Below are 21,214 nucleotides of genomic sequence, written 5' to 3' on the forward strand. Positions count from 1 at the left end.
ATATTTGTGGATGCTTATTCACAGTACACATGGCTATATCCCTTGAAACTTAAATCAAACGCCTTTTCCATTTTCAAAATCTTTCATAAACTTGTTGAAGTCCAATTTCAAACCAAGCTTAAGGCATTACAAACTGATAATGGGGGAGAGTTTAAGGTGTTTTTACCCTATCTTCATAGCTATGGGATCCAACCTCGATTTACTTGTCCTTACACCCATCAACAAAATGGGGTAGCAGAATGTAAACACAGGCACATTGTGGAAATGGGGTTAACCTTGTTATCACACTGTCATATGCCACTAAAATTCTGGGTTAAAGCCTTCCAAACAACAGTGTACATTATCAATTTACTGCCTTCTTCTGCTCATAAATTCCAAATTCCATTTGAGCTTCTCTTTCACAAACAACCTAATTACCTGATGTTGCAAACCTTTGGCTGTGCTTGCTTTCCTTATTTGCGCCCTTATAACAAGCACAAATTTGAGTTTCATTCCACTAAATGTGTTTTCATTGGGCATAGTCATATACAAGCAGGATATAAATGTTTGCATCCATCTAGCTGGATTTATGTCTCTCGGCATGTTTAGTTTAATCCTGATGATTTTCCATTTATCTCTTTATTTTCTTCTAGTTCTATTTCTAAGCCTTGTTCTCCTAGTTTTTCCACTTCCTATTTTGAGTCTATTCCTTTGTCAACCCCTCCTGAAAGAGCACAACTCGAGTCTTCTTCCTTGTTAAACTCAGTCTCCTTTCAGTCCACAAGGTCTCCTTCCAATTAGGTTTCTGATTCTACTATTAATCCTTAACCTGTATCAAGTTTACCTATACCTTAGCCTAGTTCTCAACCTATACCATGTGTATCTAAATACATAGCTCTACCTCTTCATTTTGTTCATCCTATGCTTACCAAGTCCAAGGCCAAACAACTTCAATTAACTTCTCCTCATGCCCTCACTAGTTCCTTAGTTCCTAGTTTTGTACGTGAGGCATTTTTCGACCCAAGATGGGTTAAGGCTATGAAGGAGGAATTTACAACATTGAAATAGAATGGTACTTGGGAGCTGGTTCCATACTCTGACAATATGAACCTCATTGGTTGTAAATGGGTGTATAGGGTTAAGTACAATCCTGATGGATCAGTCCTCAGATTTAAGGCTTGGTTGATAGCCAAGGGATTTCTTCAAATACCAGGAGTAGACTACATGGAGACTTTTAGTCCAATAGTTAAAGCCCCAACAATACAGGTTTTGTTCACTTTGGCAGTTACTTTTGGTTGGGATATCCAACAAGTGGACATCAACAATGCATTTTTGAATGATGACTTGACTGAGGAGGTCTATATGTCTCAGTTTGAGGGCTTTGTGAATATGAATTGTCCCTCACATGTTTGCAAATTAAAGAAATCCCTTTATGGGCTTAAACAGGCCCCTAGAGCCTGGTATACAAAATTGCGGGTGGCTCTGCAGTCATGGGGTTTTGTGAGGGCAATGTCTGATGCATCTCTGTTTGTTAAACACACCTCTCAATTTGTCCTATTTGTCTTGATCTATGTAGATGACATTTTGGTGACTGGTTTAGATTCTCAAGCTCTTTCAGCTTTTATTCATGATTTGGATAAGAATTTTGCGCTCAAGACTTTGGCTTCAGTGCATTATTTTCTTGGGTTTGAAGCTCATAAAACTAGTGCTGGAATTTATCTTACCCAGTCCAAATATGCATTGGATTTGTTGGGAACATAGATGTTAAAGGCATGCCTAGGCGCAAGGTGCCTTAGGGCGCCAGTTCGGCGCCTCAACTGGGTCGAGGCAACACATTTTTCAGGAGGCGCTCACCTTGCATGATGAGGCGTTGGGGCGTGAGGCTTGCCTAGGGGCGCCTTTAACATCTACTGCATGGATGTTAATTTTTTGCATTGTTTGGATGATTTTGCCCTGGATATAAAAAAGCCACCAACTCTCTCTTTTTAATCCTCTCTCTTATATCTTTGCAAACCAGCTACTGTCCACTGCCCCCACCCCACTGTCCACCACCATCTTGTCTAATTTCTTCTTCTTCCTTCTTCTTATTCTTCCAGGATCTGATTTCTTCCCCTTTCTTTTCTCTGTTCCAACGCTGCGACGTCTATTGACGCTGCTGTCATTCACCTTCATTGTGACTTGTTGCCGCCACCACCTCCACTTCTTCTGATTTGAACCCAAAAGATCTGGCTTTTGGCAATGAAATCAGATTTGGATTTTATCTCTTGCTTCTAATTTTTCTAGTGGCAATGAAATTAGATTGACCCACCAAATCACTGGGATGAGATAAACCTAGTGATTTGTTGGGTTCATCACACATGTGATTCAACACCCTAGCAAATCAATGGAGTGTTGAATCATCCCCAACACACCCGGTCTCCGAAACCATCACTGAAGCTTTATTTTTAAAAAAAATTATATAGACATAATATATTTATGTTTGTATATTACATATAGTATTTTTACAATGTTTGAGATTTTGAGCTTGAATTTTAATGATGTTTCTAGTTTAGAATTTGAAGATGATGAATCGTGAATGATATGCATATGTTATTATTGATAATTTGATAATTTATAATTTTACAAGATTTTGAGTTTTTTTTCTAAAAGGTGCGCCTCGCTTTGCAAAGGCGTGCATCGCCTCGTGCATCTTGCGCCTCAAGCTCCAGGACCCTTTGCGCCTTGATGCACCTATCGCCTTTCAGAACTATGGTTGGGAAAGGCTGTTATGATGAACTATATACTTAGTGACACTCCTATGAATTCGTCTAATTCCTTGATTGATGAGGGTGCAGTGTTTGATAATCCATCTCTTTATCATACTATCATTTGCTCCAGTCAATATTTGACGTATACTAGACCAAATTTATCCTTTGCTGTAAACAAACTTAGCCAATTCTTATCATCACCTAAACAGCAACACTGGGTAGCCTGCAAGAGACTTCTACGATATGTCAAGGGTACTTTGGGTCTAGGTCTGCTCTTTGCATTAGCTCCTCCTAATTTACCTTTGGTAGTCTATACGGATTCAGATTATGCTGGCTGCAAAGTCAGCAGGAGATCTACAAGTGGGATATGTGTTCTTCTTGGTCAGAACTTGATTGTTTGGAGCTCCCGAAAGCAAACAGTAGTGGCTCAGTTAGTTGGAGAGGCCGAGTATAGAGCTATAGCCCAAGGGGTAACTAAAATCTTATGGCTGCAGTCACTGTTCATAGAATTAGGTTATAGTTGTGGTTCTACTCCTATAGTGTGGAGTGATAATATGACTGCAAAGAGTATTGCTGAAAACCCGGTATTCCACTCTCGGACCAAACATATTGAAATTGATGTTCACTTTGTGAGAGAAAAGGTTGAAAGTGGTGCTGTTGAAATTCGGTATGTGCCTTCTTTACATCAGTTGGGCTGATATATTTACTAGGGGACTACTTAGTAGCAGATTCAGGTTTCTATGTGAGAGGCTCAACCTAAAGGAGTCACCTATACAATCAGCCTCAAGCTTTAACGGCTCTACAAGCAAGCAACCTGATGGAAGAGAGTCACAATTGAGGGGGAATGTGAAAGGAAGTGTTACTTGAAGCTGTGCTCTTTCCGCTTACTGCTTTATGTTGCATTTTCTCCTCTTTGTAATTATGTTGTACTGCTATATAAATTGGTAGTCCTAGCTAGCTTTATTTCCTACGGCTAGTCCTATGTTTGCGCGCTCATCTGTTTGGTTGCTGAGTATATAATCAATGACTCTTATGTTTATATGTTACTTTTGATAATTCTAATTCCAGTATTCAGTTCGCGAATTCCTTTCTTCTATTTTGCCCTAGTTATTGACTCTGCTTGTACCTTTACAAAATGAATTAGTACACAAGTCTCTCGCGAGTACAAAAAACAACCGAGATTTCAAAGACTATCTCTCTAGACTTTTCTCTCACAATTGCACTCGTTCACATCATGCACAAGCGACTACCCCCAGCCCTCTATTTATAAACAATAGGGGCGGATAATACAATGGAAATAACTGGGTATGACAATACCGGTTATACCCCCCAACTGATTAGCTATCGTTAGAAAAAACCCCTAACTAACTAACTAACTTGCCGCTTGAGACTTTGACTTGCCTTCACTGATTTCTAAAGACTTACTCGATGCAAACTAAACAACACTAACATATCTTGCTCGATTATAAATATGCAATTACTCAAGTAATGTTTGAAAGTTAGTTACGACTAACTTTCACAAACATATATACTCAATTGATAATGAGTAAAAGACTTGTTAATCAATTAATAAACACTATTACTCGATTAACAACCTTATTTCAGTTAAGAGCATGTGTTTTGAACTAAGAATCAAAATCAAGGATTCAACAGCATGCAAAAGAATCCCATCAATCAAGCTATGAAAGATCAGTGGTGGTAATATGCTATTCCTCTTATTGAACTCAATAATATAGAAAGCTAAATTGATGTTTAAGGAACCAGATATCATTGTGAAGAGGTAGAGAACAATGAATGGAGAACGATTCTCATCTTGTAAGGTACCCTACAGATGAGCATCTGCACATGCTAATCCAAGCATTGATTATTTCTTCCCAAAATGGCTAGAATATCTAGATGAGAAGTATGGAAACTTCGTAGTCTAGAAATTCAATGTATTCCACATATTCTTTTCTTTAACTTTTTTATAACAGGATCAGTTATAATTGCATTGATAAAATTTGTTTAATTGCTTGGAATCTACAAATGATAAACAAAGAACATATAAGCAATCATCAATTGGAGTATCTATTTGAAACCCAAAAAACCTGACACTATTCTATTTCCAATTTGAATGTGTTAGGAGCTGATATTTCGTTTGGTTCCTTTCAGGCTCGGATAGTAAAGCTTCGACAGAAATTCATTGCTGCAGGTTTGCCACAAGTTCTGCCATCTAGCTAAAGTAGTAAATAGATGAATTACGGGTTGTTGGCATGTGGGGTGGGTTGCTTTGACAATTTCACTTCAGGTTAGAATTGTCTTTCCTTTTCAATGATAATAACTTATTGTTGTTCAAGTTCTGCAGAATATAGTTTTTTGCTCCACTTATATGTCATGATAAATTCTGTCCTTTCACCGAATATGTGCATGTCCTAATTACAGTTTGGCTGTTTTCATTTGGTATTCCTTGGTCTATTGAACTTGCTTCCATCTTGTTAGGATCCCATGTGGAACCCGAGGTAAAATTGTATTTTGTTTCCTATGGTTGTGATAGTAGGCGGGTAAATGTTGTAGATTGTAACGGTAGGAAGATAAGCAGTTAGTAGGCAGTTAAGAGGGTGTAGTAAGCTATTAGTCTGTTGGAGGATGTAACCATTAGATTGTTAAGGTTGTAACCTCCAAGGATTGGCGGGAAAGGGGCTGTAGAAGAGGCTCCCTATTCAATAATGGAGGTAACGAATTTCATAATCAAAATTGATACTCCGTTCTCTCTTCCATTTCTCTCTCTCGCAACTCCCTGTTCGTCTCTCCCTTGTTCTTTTCCCTTCCTCCTAACCCTAATTTCCTTCGCAAGAGAAGAAATTTCCTTGTCAGGAGCGAGGTCCTGACAGAGATTGGTATCAGAGCATCGTTCCTTGGCGAAGATTTGGATCATTCAGCGACAACAATGGCACATGGAACAGGGATTAAGCAAATGGAGTTGCAACTCTTGTAGGTGACTGCTTTGATGTCAGAATTGCAAAATCGAGTCAAGGTGATGGAAGATTCAATGGAGAAAAGGCTAGAAACAACAACCAACCAGGTGTGCGTGGAAGGAGTGCAGACGCGTGCTGAGATAGGCAACTTGCATGAAGAGGTTAGTTGTTAGATTTGTGACCATATCCAATCTTTCATGTTGATGTTAAGTCGTCACGACCAGATGAGAATGTCACCTGATTTTCCTCTAAGGGAGAGGACTGATCCAATCCGGCCAGGACTTGGACCAGGCCTTAGAACAGTGGATTCCACGGAATTTGAGGCGAAACTAGTTGGTAGTGGAGACATGTTCGAGGAATGACTGCTTGGCCAGAGGCAAGCTGTGCAAGGTGCTCAGCCTCAGCCTCATTTTCCAATGCCGAAATTGGATCTGCCTATGTTCGACGGACAGAATCCACGATGGTGGATTTGACGGTGTGAAAAGCTATTTGTTCTCTATCAAACTCTGGAGCATTAAAAGATCACATTGGCAGCAACTTACTTGAACGACGTGGTCGACTCCTAGTTTCAGGATTGGTATGAGTCGCAGGAAGGTAGCAGCTGGTCAGATTTCATTGAGGAATTTTGTTCCAGGTTCAAGGATCGGAATTTGACAGATGTTGTGGAAGAGTTTAAGAAGCTGAAATAGGTGGGGATGGTTCAACAATACCAAGAGAAGTTTGAAGAACTTAAGTCCATTATGCGTACAATGACTCCGGGGTCAAGTGAGGCCTATTTTGTTTCTAGTTTCATTAGCGGCTTGAATGATGAACTCAGGAATGCAGGAGGCAGAGGAACTTCCAACCATGGAACCTCCACTATAGTTAAGGGGATCTTCCTCTTAATCCCCTAATTACACCCCCATGCCTTAGTTGGAGATACTGGTGTTTGAAGGATCAAAACTATGGTGGTGGATCCGCCAATGTGAAAGATTTTTCTAGTTTTATAATGTGGCCGAAGGGAAAAAAATTAACTTGGCAGTAACCTATCTGAACAATATGGCTGATTCATGGTATCAAGGGTGGCTTAGGATGAGGAGGTTTGAGGTTAGTTGGGCTGAATTTGCTAAAGATTTGTGTGAATGTTTTGGGGAGAGATCCATGACAGATGTGATAGAAGAATTTAATAAGTTGAGACAAGAAGGATCAGTAGTTGAATTTGCTAAAGATCTGTGTGAATGTTTTGGGGAGAGATCCATGACAGATGTGATAGAAGAATTTAATAAGTTGAGACAAGAAGGATCAGTAGTTGAATTTGCTAAAGATCTGTGTGAATGTTTTGGGGAGAGATCCATGACAGATGTGATAGAAGAATTTAATAAGTTGAGATAGGAAGGATCAGTAGTTGAATATCAAATTCGATTTGAGGAGTTAAGATCTTTGATATGAAGTTCACAACCAACAGTAATGGAGCATTACTTTGTGTCCAGCTTTATTAGCGGCCTTAAGGATGAACTGAGGCCTATTGTCAAAATGATGCAGCTTGCAACAGTGAGGTAGGCTGCTGAAAAAGTGAGGTTTCAAGAAGTCGCCTTGGAGGCTATTTTCAAGAAGCATAAAGTCCTATCGAGACAAAGCCCTTCCACCAGTCAATCATCGAGATGAAACTCTCGGACTGCCGTAGTGGGAACAAATCTAGGCACTCCTAAGGTGTACACTAACGGTTAAGAATCCTACCAGGGAGCAAAGGATATAACTGAGACTATGCTATAAATGTGAGGATAGATATAGCCCTGGTCATTAGTGTAAGAGGCAGTTGCAATGCTAAAGGTTTTAGGAAGTTTTTAAATCTTGTTTAGGATAGTTTCCTAAATTCCAATTAGGATACTTTCCTAATGTGTTGTATTGTAATCTTTCCTGAAGTTGTAAATATCCAACCCTATAACTAGGGCTGCATGTAAATAAAATATTCAAGCTTTTCGTTCAAAGTTTTCATGGTATTAGAGCTTGGTTTTTGAAATCACTCCGGCCTCCATTGCCTTTAGCATTCTCTGGCTCTTTTTGGCCTTTATTGCCATTCCCCAGCCGTTGGTGCCCTCAAAGTCCTTCCCATTATTTTTTCTTAATTGCAATAGACTACTCCATCGTCTTCTCTGATTGTGTTTGAAATCTTCGAGATAACTCCAGCTATGAGTTCAGAGGAGACAAACACGGTTGATACTCCAATGGGGGGCTTGCCTACCAGTGATCTACCAGGGATGCACCAATCCTACTGATTGGATGGACGGACTTACCTGCAGTGGACTCAGTTGGTTAAGACTTTCGAGGGAAGCTACATCACTTGACAGATCCAGGCCCCAAGGCTTCAGATTCCAGGTTCCCAGTGTCACTGCTAGTGACAATGGCTATCTCACTAACTTAGGATTAATCAGTGGATAGAAGTAGAAAGGTTGGGAAGAAAGGAAGGAAGAAGGAACATAGAGAAGTAGGGAGATAGCAAAAGAGAGAGAGAGAGATGTTGATTGCCAATAATATTCTCGTTAATAACCTTGAGGGTCTAGGAGGGGTATATATACCCTCTAGCATGGACGCTGCCATAGCAGATTCCTTCTTGTAATCAGTTATAACAACCGGTTTGTCCTATTCTAGCCCTTAGACATGGGCTCTCCTAGAATATTCTCCTAGTAACAAAACTATTATAGCTGGAATTTAAAGCAACAATCATAATAGGCAATAACAAAAATAAAGCAAACGATTACATCATTTAAGAAAAGGAAATATCAAAAGGTAAGTCGTCATGTGTGACAATTCCCTCTCCCTTAAACCATTTCTTGTCCTTAAGAAATGCTAAGGAGGCTAGCAGCCATGGGAAACTGCTGGAGAAGACTTGGTAGGTACTCCCAAGTGTCGCTTTCCTGATCTTCGTGTTGCCACTTCACCAACACTTGGATGAGGGGTATCCCTTGGCGGTAGATAACCCTTTTGTCCATAATGGCTTCTGGCTTCTTCAAAGTCTCCTTCTGTTTGGGGTTGGTGGGCAGTGCTTGGTTAACCAGCTCAGCTCCAACTGACTTCTTCAATAAGGAGACATGGAAGATTGGATGAATGTGGGATTCCTGAGGGAGTTGTAGACGGTAGGCTACCTTCCCTACCCGACCCATTATGGGATAGGGGCCAAAATATTTGGGGCTGAGTTTGGACACTAGCCCTTGGGAGAGGGCTTTTAATTGGGGGTACTTCAACCGCCGATACACCTTCTCCCTAACTTCCAAATCCCTCTCGCTCCTTTTCTTATCAGCATATTGCTTCATCCTATTTTGGGCTGAAGCCAATTCCTGCTTAAGTTGTCGCAAAACCATCCTCCTTTGCTCCATATATTCCTCAGCAACTGCTGCTATGACCTGCCTCTCTAAGGCTAGTAGGATGGGAGGTTTGTAACCATAGTTGGCCTCGAAAGGTGACATTTTTAGGGATGTGTGGTGGTTAGAATTATACCACCATTGGGTCAATGCCAACCACCGGTGCCAACTCTTAGGTTATAGAATGCACACACACTTCAAGTAGGTCTCCAAGCTTTGATTGACTCTTTCCATTTGCCTTTCGATGAAGTCCATTGAAATGCTGGTCCAAGCTTGGTCAGGTATAGGAAGGGGTTGAAGGAGACCAGGGTAGGCCACATTTTCATGTTTACATTTCTTACACGTGTTGCAAGTCAGGACAAATTTCTTGACATCAGCCTTTAGCTTGGGCCATTGGAACATTTGCCTCACCCTAAGGTAAGTATTTTGAACTCCCGAATGCCCTCCCAAAGGAGATTCATGCAAGGACCGCATAATCTTCCTCTTGAGGTCCCCGTTGTTGCCAATGACAATGCTCCCATTAAATCTTATCAGCCCTTCACGTAAAGTGTAACCCTCAACCTCCTTAGACCCCATTGCCAATCTTTCCAATATCTTTTTCACTTGTTCATCCACCCCATAGCTGTCCATAACTTCTTGGCACCATTCTGGTATAACGGTGGTGATTGCAGCTATGCTTCCCTCCTCTTGGCACCTCAAAAGGGCATCAACGGCAACATTTTCTTTGCCTTTCCTATACTGAATTATGTAGTCTAACCCCAACAGTTTTGCCATCCCTTTTTTCTGAAGTTGTGTTTGCAATTTCTGCTGCAATAGATACTTTAAACTTTCATGATCTATCTTGATTATGAACCTCCCACTTTTAAGTAATGGCGCCATTTTTCTATAGCCATAAGTGCCGCCAGGAACTCCTTCTCGTTGATGCTTAATCCTGGATGCCGTGAGCTTAATGCCTGGCTTAGAAATGCTAATGGTCTTCCTCCTTGTAACAGCACAGCCCCAATGCCCCCCCCCCCTAGCAGGCATCTGTCTCTGGCACAAAGGGTTTAGTAAAGTCTGACAGTCCTAAAATAGGTACTCTGCTCATCTCCACCTTCAGTCTTTCAAAGGCTTCTTCAACTTCTTGTCCCCAACTGAATTGCCTTTCTTAGCAGGTTGGTTAGAGGTTTACTAACCACTCCATAACCTCTCACAAATCGGCGATAGTACCTGGCAAGGCCAAGGAACCCTCGTAGAGCTCTCACTGTTGTGGGTTTTGGCCAAGTTAACATAGCTTCCACCTTTTTGGGATCAGTCCTAACCCCTTCTCTTGATATCAAAGGGCCCAAATACTCGACCTGATCTTGACCAAAGGAACACTTAGACCTTTTGATGAAGAGCTAGTTAGATCGAAGGACTTCTAGGGTGGTTTTCAGGTGTTGTAGGTGCTGGTTCAGAGATGGATTATAGACAAGGATATCATCGAAAAATACAAGTATGAATTTCCTTAAGTAGGGCTCAAAGATTTGGTTCATTAGGGCTTGAAAGGTGGTTGGTGCATTGGTGAACCCAAATGGCATCACCAAGAACTCAAAATGTCCATGATGGGTTCTTAAAGCTGTTTTGTGGACATCATCAGGGTTCATTTTTATTTGGTGATATCTTGAATGAGGGTCTAGCTTTGAATTTTTTTTGGCATTGTGCAACTCGTCCATTAGGTCTTCTACCAAGGGTATAGGGTACTTGTCTTTGATGGTTAAGGCATTTAATTGGCAATAATCCACACAAAAAGGCCAAGACCCATATTTCTTTTTTACAAGAAGGACTAGTGAAGCAAATGGGCTTTGGCTATGTCTTATAAAGGATTGCTTTAGCATCTCCTTCACCATTTTCTCAATTTTTGTTTTCTGGGCAGGAGAATATCGATAAGATCTGATGTTGACTGGTTCAGTATTGGATTTGAGGTTAATTGAATGGTCTAAGGTTCGGGTTGGGGGTAGAGTAGCAGGTTCGGTAAATAAGTCCTTAAACTCTTCCAGCAATTCATCAATAGGGGTTTGAGGGTGTACCTGGTCAAGCTCACATCGCTGGTTGTTGATCGTCAGGTGCAATTCTCCATATAGCTTCTGCTTGGCCCTTTCTTCTGCTGCCATAATGGAGAACAATTGGGTCAGCTCGCTCCACTTGTTTTTGAACACTCGGTGGAGTCTCTTCCCTATTATCATCCTGCAGGCCCCAAACTCTCTTCCTCTCGTGAGTCATTCTCTTTCCCCCCTTGTCAAAGGATACCTCCATCCTATTGAAATCAAAACTTATGGGGCTTACTCCCTTCATCCAATCAACCCCTAATACCACATCGCAGCCCCCTAATTGCAACAGCCTCAAGTCTGTTTCAAACTTCTCTCCTTGCATCTCTCAATTGAACCTTGAGCACACTAACTCACTTATCACCTTATTCCCATTAGCCACTGTCACACTTAGGGGTTGAGTTTCCTTAAGGGAACACCTCAGTCTTCTAGCAGACCCTTCATCCAAGAAGCTATGTGTGCTTCCACTATCAATTAGGATCAACAAACTGTCATCCTTAACGTTCCCTTTTACTTTAATTATCTTATTATTAGTCACCCCCTTCAGTGCATGCAGCGAAATTTCACCCTTATCCCCTTCTCCGAAGTCCTCATCCTCTTCCCTTTCATCTTCTTCTTCTCTAATCTCTCCCTCTAGCAACAACAGCTGCTGTCTGCATTGATGCCCGGGATAGTACTTATCCCCGCAAAGAGGGATATCTTGCAGCCTAAACTAGCATGCACATCTCAGTCTCATTTATCCCATGTTGACATCTGGCTTTATCATTATTGGCTAAGGCATCCACCTTTTCATTTACTAAAAGCTATGTTTCTTGATTTATTTCAACAAGTAGATGCTAGTACTTTACATTGTGATGCATGTGAAACTTCAAAACATACTCAAGTATCCTATCTTGTTAGTAATAAAAGGTCTTCTCACCCTTTTGCTCTAATTCATTATGATGTTTGGGGACCATCTAGAACTCTCAATTGTTCTTGGGCTAAATGGTTCATCTCTTTTATAAATGATTGCACTAGAATGACTTGGGTATTCCTTTTAAAGGACAAGGCTGCTGTTTGTACTGTTTTGCCTCACTTTTATTCAATGATCTTGGCTCAATTTGGCTCTCCTATTCAGTAATTTAGGACTGATAATGCAAGGGATTATTTTAATCAACACTTGCACCATTTTTTTTTCTAGAAAAATGGGATTATCTATGAGTCTTCCTATACCAACACTCCATAACAAAATGGAGTGGTTGAGAGGAAGATGAGACATCTCCTAAATGTCACTAAAGCTCTCCTTCATTATCATAATGTTCCTAAAAATTCCTAGGGAGAGGCAGTCCTCACTACACCCTACCTAATTAATAGGGTGCCATCTAAGATTCTTGGTTATCACAATCCTTTCTAGTGCCTTTCTTCTTATTTTCCTTCCATCAACTTGCATACCCCTCTTCCTCTTAGAATTTTTGGTCGTGTAGCCTTCGTCCACATTCCTCAACAAGCTGGACCCTAGGGCTCTTAGGTGTCTCTTCCTCGGTTATTCTCCTACCCAAAAATGCTACAAATGCTATCATCCTTGTATTAGGAAATTTTTTGTTTTGAAGGATGTGACCTTTGTTGAATCTCAATCTTTCTTTGGTCCTACTAACCTTGGTCTCTAGGGGGAGAATCACTTGATTTGTGACCAAGGTTCAGCTCTTCCTAGTCTGGACTTAATCCCTCTCAAGACATTAGAACCAACAGGTAATCCTGTTCCATCTACTGCTTCAGACCTCTCTTCTGATAGTGATCATCACTTAACTGTTCCAAGTGATCACCAAAGCCCTGTTCAAGCAGGCCAAACAGAGACCTCATCCCCGATAAGGTTCAAGGGCTCCCCTTTTGTGTACCATAGAAAACAGCAGCCTATGTCTCACCCTCAACAAGGATTAACATTTGATTCCCAGCCAGGTACTGAAATGGTTTGCCCCCTTAATCTTGTTCATTCTTTCTTTACTGATTTGGATATCCCTATTGGCATTAGAAAAGGAGTTAGAAGATGCACTCAACATCCTCTAGCCTACTATCTTTCTTACCACGGGCTGTCCCAAAAACATAAAAGCTTCCTGACTTCCCTAGACACCATTGTTATCCCTAAATCGATGGATGAGGCCTTAAAGGATTAGAAATGAAAACTAGGCATGCAGGAGGAAATCAGGGCATTAAAGAAGAATAACACATGGGATATGGTGCCTAAGCCAAAGGGTGTGATTCCAGTGGGATGCCGATGGGTTTTCAACTTAAAATATGATCGAAATGGATCGTTGAAAAGATACAAGGCTCAATTAGTGGCCCAAGGCTTCACCCAAACATATGGGATTGACTACTTGGAGACTTTTCCTCCGGTAGCTAAGATGACCACGGCAAGGATTCTCTTATCCTTGGCAGCCCACTATGGATGACAACTAGATGTGAAGAATGTATTTCTTCATGGTGATTTAGAAGAAGAGGTCTTCATGGAGCAGCCACTAGGATTCAAGGAAGGAAAAGAAGGTGAAGTATGTAGACTTAGAAAGGTCCTCTATGGCCTCAAGCAATCACCGAGAGCCTGGTTTGATAGGTTCTCCAAAGCCATGAAGCTTATGAGATAACAGCAGAGTAGGGGAGACCACACTCTTTTTCAAGCACTCAGGGAAGGGAAAGGTGACTGCATTATTTGTCTATGTGGATGACATCATTGTAACAGGGAATGACATGGATGAACAACAGGTTCTAAGAAGCAAGTGGCTTAGAACTTCAAGATTAAGTACCTGGGATCACTCAAATACGTCTTGGGAATAGAAGTAGCCTACTCCAAAGAAGATATCTTTCTATCCCAATGCAAGTATGTATTGGATCTTTTAAAGGAGATAGGTTTGTTGGAATGAAAAGGAGTGTGCACTCTAGTGGAACCTAATGCTAATTAGGGGGAGACACCAGCAGTCCACCAGTGGACAATGGAAGGTATCGGAAGTTATTAGGGCGGTTGATTTACTTGTTGCGCACTAGGCCAGATATAGCCTATGCAGTAGCTTAGTAAGTTAATTTACGCATTGTCCTACTAAGAGTCACATGCAGGCAGTGAGAAAGATATTGTGCTACTTGAAAACAACCCCAGGCAAAGGAACCCTATTCAGAGCAGGTGGTTCTTTGGATATACAAGGGTATACAAATGCAAACTATGCTGTATCTCTAGTGGATAGGAGGTCTACTATTGAATATTGCATGTTTTTAGGTGGGAATTTGGTCTCTTGGCGAAGTAAGAAGCAAAGCATAGTGGCAAGATAAAGTGCTGAAGTCGAATTCAAGGCTATGGCACTTGACCTATGTGAATTGCTATTGATAAGGATTGTGCTAGAATACTTGAAGATTGTTGTTAATGAACCAATTAGGTTATTTTGTGATAACCAATTAGCCATAAGCATTGCTTATAATCCTGCATAGCATGACAGGACTAAGCACATGGAGATTGACCGGCACTTTATAAAGGAAATCCTTGAGAAAGGTATAATTCAAATACCCTATGTTCCTTCCGATAAAGTGGTTGACCTTCTAACAAAAGGATTGGCAACTAGAAGATTTGAAGACTTAGTATGTAAGCTAGGAATGATGGATATTTTCACCACCTTGAAGGGAAGTGTTGGCGTAAGGAGATTCAAGAAAAAGGAAAGAAGCCAGCTGTGGCTGCTTCTAGAATGCTGAAGGTTTTGGAAGTTTCTAAATCTTGTTTAGGATAGTTTCCTAAATTCAAATTAGGATACTTTCCTATTGTAATCTTTCCTAAAGCTGTAAATATCCAACCCTATAACTAGGGCTGCATGTAAATAAATATTCAAGCTTTCCATTCAAAATTTTCACCTTCCATGCATTAAAAGGAGGCTAAACGAGGAAAATTATCAAGGTGAAAGGAATGGCGGGAAAAAGGAGGCTCATGGTGTTATTTGATAGTGGTAGCACACATAGGTTCTTGAATGAAGCCACTGCCAAAGATTTGAATTGCAGACTAACAGCCACTGCAGCCCTCTCGGTGACTGTTGCCAATGGGAACAAAATGTGCACACTAAAAGTGTGTTGACCTTCTCTGGTATTTCATGTGTCCCTTTTAAAGAGATCAGCAGGCACCGAGCATGTTAACCTCGCATTCCCTAAGGAGAAGGAGAGGGTGGAAGAGCCGGAGGCCATCATGGACAGGAGGGTGGTCTACAACCTATGGGTTCCTCTTATCCAAGTTCTGGTAAAATGGCAACATGGGGACAACAGTAGCAGCACCTGGGAATACCTACCAAGCCTGCTCCAGTGGTTTCCAAGAGCTGCCAGTCTCCTTAACATTTCTTGAGGACAAGAAATGTTTTAAGGGGGGAGGAATTGTCACAAGCTGCGACTGAGATGCCCAATTTAATTTCTTTTTATCTTGCTGTCATTTGTATTTCATTTTACTGCTGATATTTCTTGCTATTGTAATTTTTGTATTTCAATTCCTAGCTGTAATTCTGTTATCAGATTGTTAGCCTAGGGGGCCCATGGGTGAGGGCCAGAATAGGACAAAAGCGATTGTTATAACCGCCTAAAGGGAATGATCTGCTGCGGCAGCCCCTTGCTAAGAGTGTATATACTCTCCAAGGCACTCTTGGAGAGGATTATCGATTATCTGGAAGAACAATCTGAAATCTCTCTCAATTTCTCTTAATTCTTTTCTCTCCCTCTATTCTCTTTCTCCCTATTCTTCTCTAATTTTCCCTCGATCTTTCTTTGATACTATTATCTGATTCTCATCGATTCTCATTGAATCAGAAAAGTAACTATTGTCACCACCCAGCAGTGACATTGTTCAACATTAGCAACAAACAGGGCCAGATTTGTGACAAATGATGATTTGATTCATCTGTTGCAGTGGCTGGAATAGAGACAGACAGTAATGCAGGCAGTGTAACAACCAAACCAGCAGCGGCGATGGTGTAGGGCCCCTTTGTTGCAGCAGTGAAGGCGGTGAGACCCAACAATTATGAAGATGGCAGAGGCGGGTCATGGCAAAGAGACCAGTGATGACACCTAGCACCAGGGGCATCAGGCAACACGTTGGTCGGAGAAGAGCAAATCAACAACCTATGTTACATGGATTCAGGTACTGGTGGGCGATATTGGTATGTATTTGGAGGTTGGACTTGTCAATTTCATGAATTTTAGAATATGGGGATGTGTGTCCAAATGGAGGACATAAGTATGGGGATATGATATGGTGAAAATAAATCTTAAAGCCTGAATGAAAAGCCAACTCTTAACAAAAAGAAATCCCAATCTTCAACATTCAACGATGAGAAAACTCACTCTCACTTATTTCTTGCTTATTCCTGTGACAATTAGAGATGAGTGAGGACTTTGAGAAACAGAGTAGAGGTGGTGGGGGTGACTTAAGCTGAGCTTGACAAGAAGACCTCACTGGTCAGAAGTAATCCCCAAGAAGCATTGTTGACATGTCTGTTGCAAGACAAGATCTCGTTGGGAACAAGGCAGTTGCGATCCAAGCCAACACCAGACGTCAACCAGGTAACTATGCTTTGCGCAAGCTAGATAAAGGTTTTTCTCCGAGATAAGTTGGACAATGCCAGTCACATAGACCAGAGATATGCTAGCTCCAATGCATATCAATATTGGTATCATGTTTTGTCAGCACCAATGCCTGAAAGTGCCAAGTCCATGTAACATAGGTTATTGATGGTTGGCTGTGTAGAAGCTACAGTGTTTGCAAGTTTTAACTGTGAGGACAATAGTCGATTGTGGGATTTTGATTCTCTGGATGATCAACTAAGGGTTAGGAAGTTAATTATTAAGTTGAATGCACGCAACAATCTTTGGGACATTGACTGAGGGCCAAGATAGGTAAACTGTTGGGTTGACTACTGGAGAACAAATATATGAATATGAGGAAAAATGAAGGGGAGAAAGAAGCCTTGTGAAACATAATCCAATGTTATGAGTTAAAAGTAACCATCCTAAGCCTGCTAAGTGAGGCAAATCACTAGTTTAACATTGTCCCTAGGAAGAGTTGATGGATGGATGGAACTGCAGGTTTCCAGCTACATTTTCATTGTGCCATTGTCCATTAGAGGATGACATCCAGCATCCAGCCACAATATGAGATTTAAGACATGGGATTCCCCCCACAGAAAGTGACACATTTGAATCAAAATACCCCTTTATAAAAGCCATCCCATCTATATATATATAAAATATATTTAATTATATATTATATAAAAATGGGCAGTTTAGTCATTTGTCATTTAATGTCAAGTAATGCCTCTTTCACAATTTCATACACCGAACATGGAGTAGTTATAATCTCACCTATTATCTCCTTTACTAGACATGGGATGGTATTATTTAGTGCCATCACTATTTTATCCTTGAACTGAACGGGCTGTAAGAGTAAATGAAACCAAAGTTTGAATAAGAATCAAATTAGAGACAGTTTTTCCCTGTCCTTTAACTATGATCCAAACAAAAAAAAAAAGAGGAGGAAAAATAGACCAAAAAATAAGTAATAAATAAAAATAAGTTTGTAACTAATAAATGAACTGAAAATAGAGAAACAATAGAAATATAGGTTACATGATGGCTTTTAATATATAAAATTAGAGTGGTTAGTTTAAACTTTGGGTGTTAGTTTAACCCAAGTTTAGATGGTTATTAATATATGTAAATTGAATGATGTATATGTATTTTATAGATGAGGTGCTGAAGGACTTATATGCATGTATCCTATGTTAATGTAAGGAAACAACATATTCTAAATATATATACAAAATATATACAAATCATCTAATTATATATGGTTACGTTTAGAACCCTGATACCCTTGGTTGATGCTTGAGAACAATCAGCAAGTGGAACGGTAGATAAAGAACCAAACTTTGGATATGAGAGAATAGTAGAGAACCGTTACCAAAAATGTGGGTAATAGCACTTGAGTAAAAAATCCATGGATTGAGAGAGGAGGACTTTGTAAAACAAATAGTGGGGTTACTAGTGTGAGCAAAAGATGCTATAGATGAGAGATTGTGTTGTGTCGCTTGCAATTGAAGGAACTGAGCATACTCTTCCTCTGAGATAGTCATTAAAGAAGATCTGCTAGGGGTTGTATTAGTTGTTTGAGGATGATCACATCCACTGCCATGGCAGCCACCACCACCTATAGAGTTGTGAGACATCTCAACTCGCTAGCCATTCTTGTCATCCAATTTACAAACTACATCGTGTGCATCCCTATGGCCATTAGAGTCAATAAAAGCATAACCCTATGGCCTTCTTGCAACCCGAACTCCATGCTTAACTCCAAACACATGAAATTCATCTTCAAGCTCTATCTTAGTGACCAATGGGTCTAAGTTTCCAATGTAGACATGAGACTTCTCCTAGCATTCCTGAAACCCTAGCCCAAACAACAATTCCACACAACTAGAGTTGCAAGGATGCAATTCAACCAAAAGAGAATGATGGCAGACTTGAGTTTCTAGACGGATGCAAACCCAATGTGGTGTTGTTGGTGATTGTGACTAGTGTTTTGAAAAGCGCTAAACGTAGAAAGCTTATAGAGCTTAAGGGCAAAGCACACACTTAAGCAAAGTGGAAGTATATAAATAAAATAAAGAGTATAAACTTTTATAAGCATAAAACATATAAACTATTAGAAAAGCAATCATTAAAAAAAAAACTGAAAAAGATTAAGGACCACAAATTTAACAAAAGATGAGATACCATTTTTTATTTATATTTTGGACGAGTTTATAAGTTCATGCAACAAGGACCCTTGCAAAAACATGTACTAGTTTTTTCATATTGTTTGATTGAAAAAAAAGCTCAAGTGTTTGTCTGAAACGTGCTTTATTGTGCTTCGGAGCTTAGATAAAAGTGCAATTTAAGTGTGCTTTAATCGCACTTAGCTGAAGTTGTTGAGCTTCACACAAAAAAAGGCCCCAAGCTTGCTACTGCTCTTCACACTTTGTGTTTGAAGTGCGCTTATGCGTGCTTTTTTAAACACTGATTGTGATGTTGATTGAGTTGTGCAAGAAGACAATTGTGACCACGAGTCGTGCAACCAGATTGAGATGCATGAGGGGATGTCAGACCTGGTGCAGTTCTCATCAGTTCTGGTAAGATCTATGGCTGTTGGCACTGGAGATGAGTGCTAAGATGGCAACGAGAGGAGGTGATGAGTGCAGATATGTTGAAGAGATATCGAAGTCAATCACAGACACGATCTGGGTTGCCTCTCCTTGCATCGCATCGTAGTTGTCGCTGGAGCTGGAGTTGGAGTTGTCTCTGGAAGGAGGTGATAGGAAGACAGAGGTGGTGGCAGTTTAATAATGTATTTGTATTTCATAAATGAGGTGTACAAGGAGTCATGTACCTATTCCCAGGTAAGGAAACTATAAATTCTAAAGATATATACACATCATCTAACTAATATAGTTACTTAATATAAAGATAATACTCAACAATCTTAACATAATGATTCTTGTGAGTTGGGTTTAGAGAGAGAAGTTGCTGAAAGAGAATTGGTGAGTGGTTTTGGCTTGCTTTTGCTGGAAAATGCATCCCATGCATGAGTTTCTAATGCTATGATTCACGTATATTGCAATACGTGATTGAATGCTATCATGCAATGCAAATGTTATTTTGTTATATACAAAGAAATGCTCTTTTTGCGAATGTTACTACTTGAACATTGAATTTTGGTAAGAAATTGAGAAAGGCTTGGAAAGAGATAGGATGTAACATCTCGATCGAGCGATAGGAAGGACTGGAACAACTTACCTTGATGGGCCTACGCAAACTTCCTAGGGGGGTCGTCCATCCCTGGATTACCCCAGGTTAAGCACGCTTAACTTAGGAGTTCTTTGCTAACATTCAGCCCAAAAGGTATCCAGCTGGTATTGTTTCCTTCCTTTCACTATCCTCGATATATACTAGCTTTTCTGGGCTCTCGGGGTATTACATTCTCCCCCTCTTAAGCACATGACGTCCTCGTCATGCGACCTTACAACCGGTCCCAGATCTCTCCCCCATTGCATGGCCGATGTGGGATTCGCCTAAGGTGCCTACACACCACCCCCATAGGGGCCTCACGCCCCCCTCGGGACTCAGTCTCCTCGCTAAGGTTTGCCCCACCACCACGCTCAGAGGTTCGGGGGTCGGCTCTGATACCACTTGTAACGTCCCGATCAAGCGATAGGAAGGACTGGAACAACTTACCCTGATGGGCCCACGCGAACTTCCCGGAGGGGTCACCCATCCCTGGATTACCCCAGGTTAAGTACGCTTAACTTGGGAGTTTTTTGCCAACATTCAGCCCAAAAGGTATCCAGCTGGTGTTGTTTCCTTCCTTACACTATTCTCGATATATACTAGCTTTTTTGGGCTCTCGGGGTATTACATAGGAAGTGTATTTTGGGTAATTTATTGGAAAATGTACTAAAAAATCATGGTTTAATAGTGTAAGCATAAAAGAGACAATATCAGATGCAGTTGAGGGAAAAGACTCATCCATTCCGATGGAGTCACGATGGCTTTGGAGGCTAAGAGATGCTACTCTAAATCCTCAATGCTACTCCCAACTAGATATGATACAGAAAGATTAGCTGTGGCGGTGGCTAGAAGCCTAGGGTATATTTGTCTATTTGGTGGAGTTAGGATGACTCAGGTAGCTGGAGGATAACATTTAAGAGATTCCTGCCACTTCAGTGATGTGGCATTCCTAATCGGATTTGTCAAGGGAATAGTCTCAAGCATCACTCTCAGCCTCGTGTGCCTCGTGTACCTGAAGTGTGATGTGGGTTCATTGGGCCTGCTATTTCCCAGCAGAATGCAATTGACATTAAGGGATTGAGAAAAGATATTTGATTATTTCTTTGAGTTTTAGGAGTGATCAAGAAAAGATGTTATGAAAATTGTTACACCACTACTTGGAGAAAAAATAAAATAAAATTCTAGAGAGTTACATAAGATGCTTCTATTGGAAACGTGTTGTATTGTTGACAAGAAAGTTCTTGCGTTTCAAATTATTATATTACCTGCAACTGCAAGGTTTGCCATTCATTGATGCTGTGAGCTCATTTTCAGTACTCACCATT

General features: G+C 40.6%; 1 protein-coding gene across 5 annotated transcripts in view; it reads left to right on the top strand.

Moving 5' to 3' along the window:
- Positions 1-21,214, top strand: part of LOC127797088 (uncharacterized) — a 50,675-nt gene that overhangs the window by 29,308 nt on the left and 153 nt on the right. The window contains exons 5-7 of one of the 5 annotated variants that reach the window (XM_052329611.1): positions 4,878-4,917; positions 15,979-16,209; positions 16,449-16,631. In XM_052329611.1, the coding sequence (XP_052185571.1) occupies positions 4,878-4,917; positions 15,979-16,046 (108 nt within the window). In that variant the 3' untranslated portion in view covers positions 16,047-16,209; positions 16,449-16,631. Of the gene's footprint in view, positions 1-4,877; positions 5,014-15,978; positions 16,210-16,448; positions 16,632-21,214 lie in introns of all 5 variants that reach the window. The other 4 variants (XM_052329615.1, XM_052329612.1, XM_052329613.1 and 1 more) reach the window with 4 other exon arrangements.

The sequence above is a fragment of the Diospyros lotus genome, chromosome 3 (genome assembly GCF_014633365.1).
Source record: "Diospyros lotus cultivar Yz01 chromosome 3, ASM1463336v1, whole genome shotgun sequence".
Lineage (NCBI taxonomy): Eukaryota > Viridiplantae > Streptophyta > Magnoliopsida > Ericales > Ebenaceae > Diospyros > Diospyros lotus.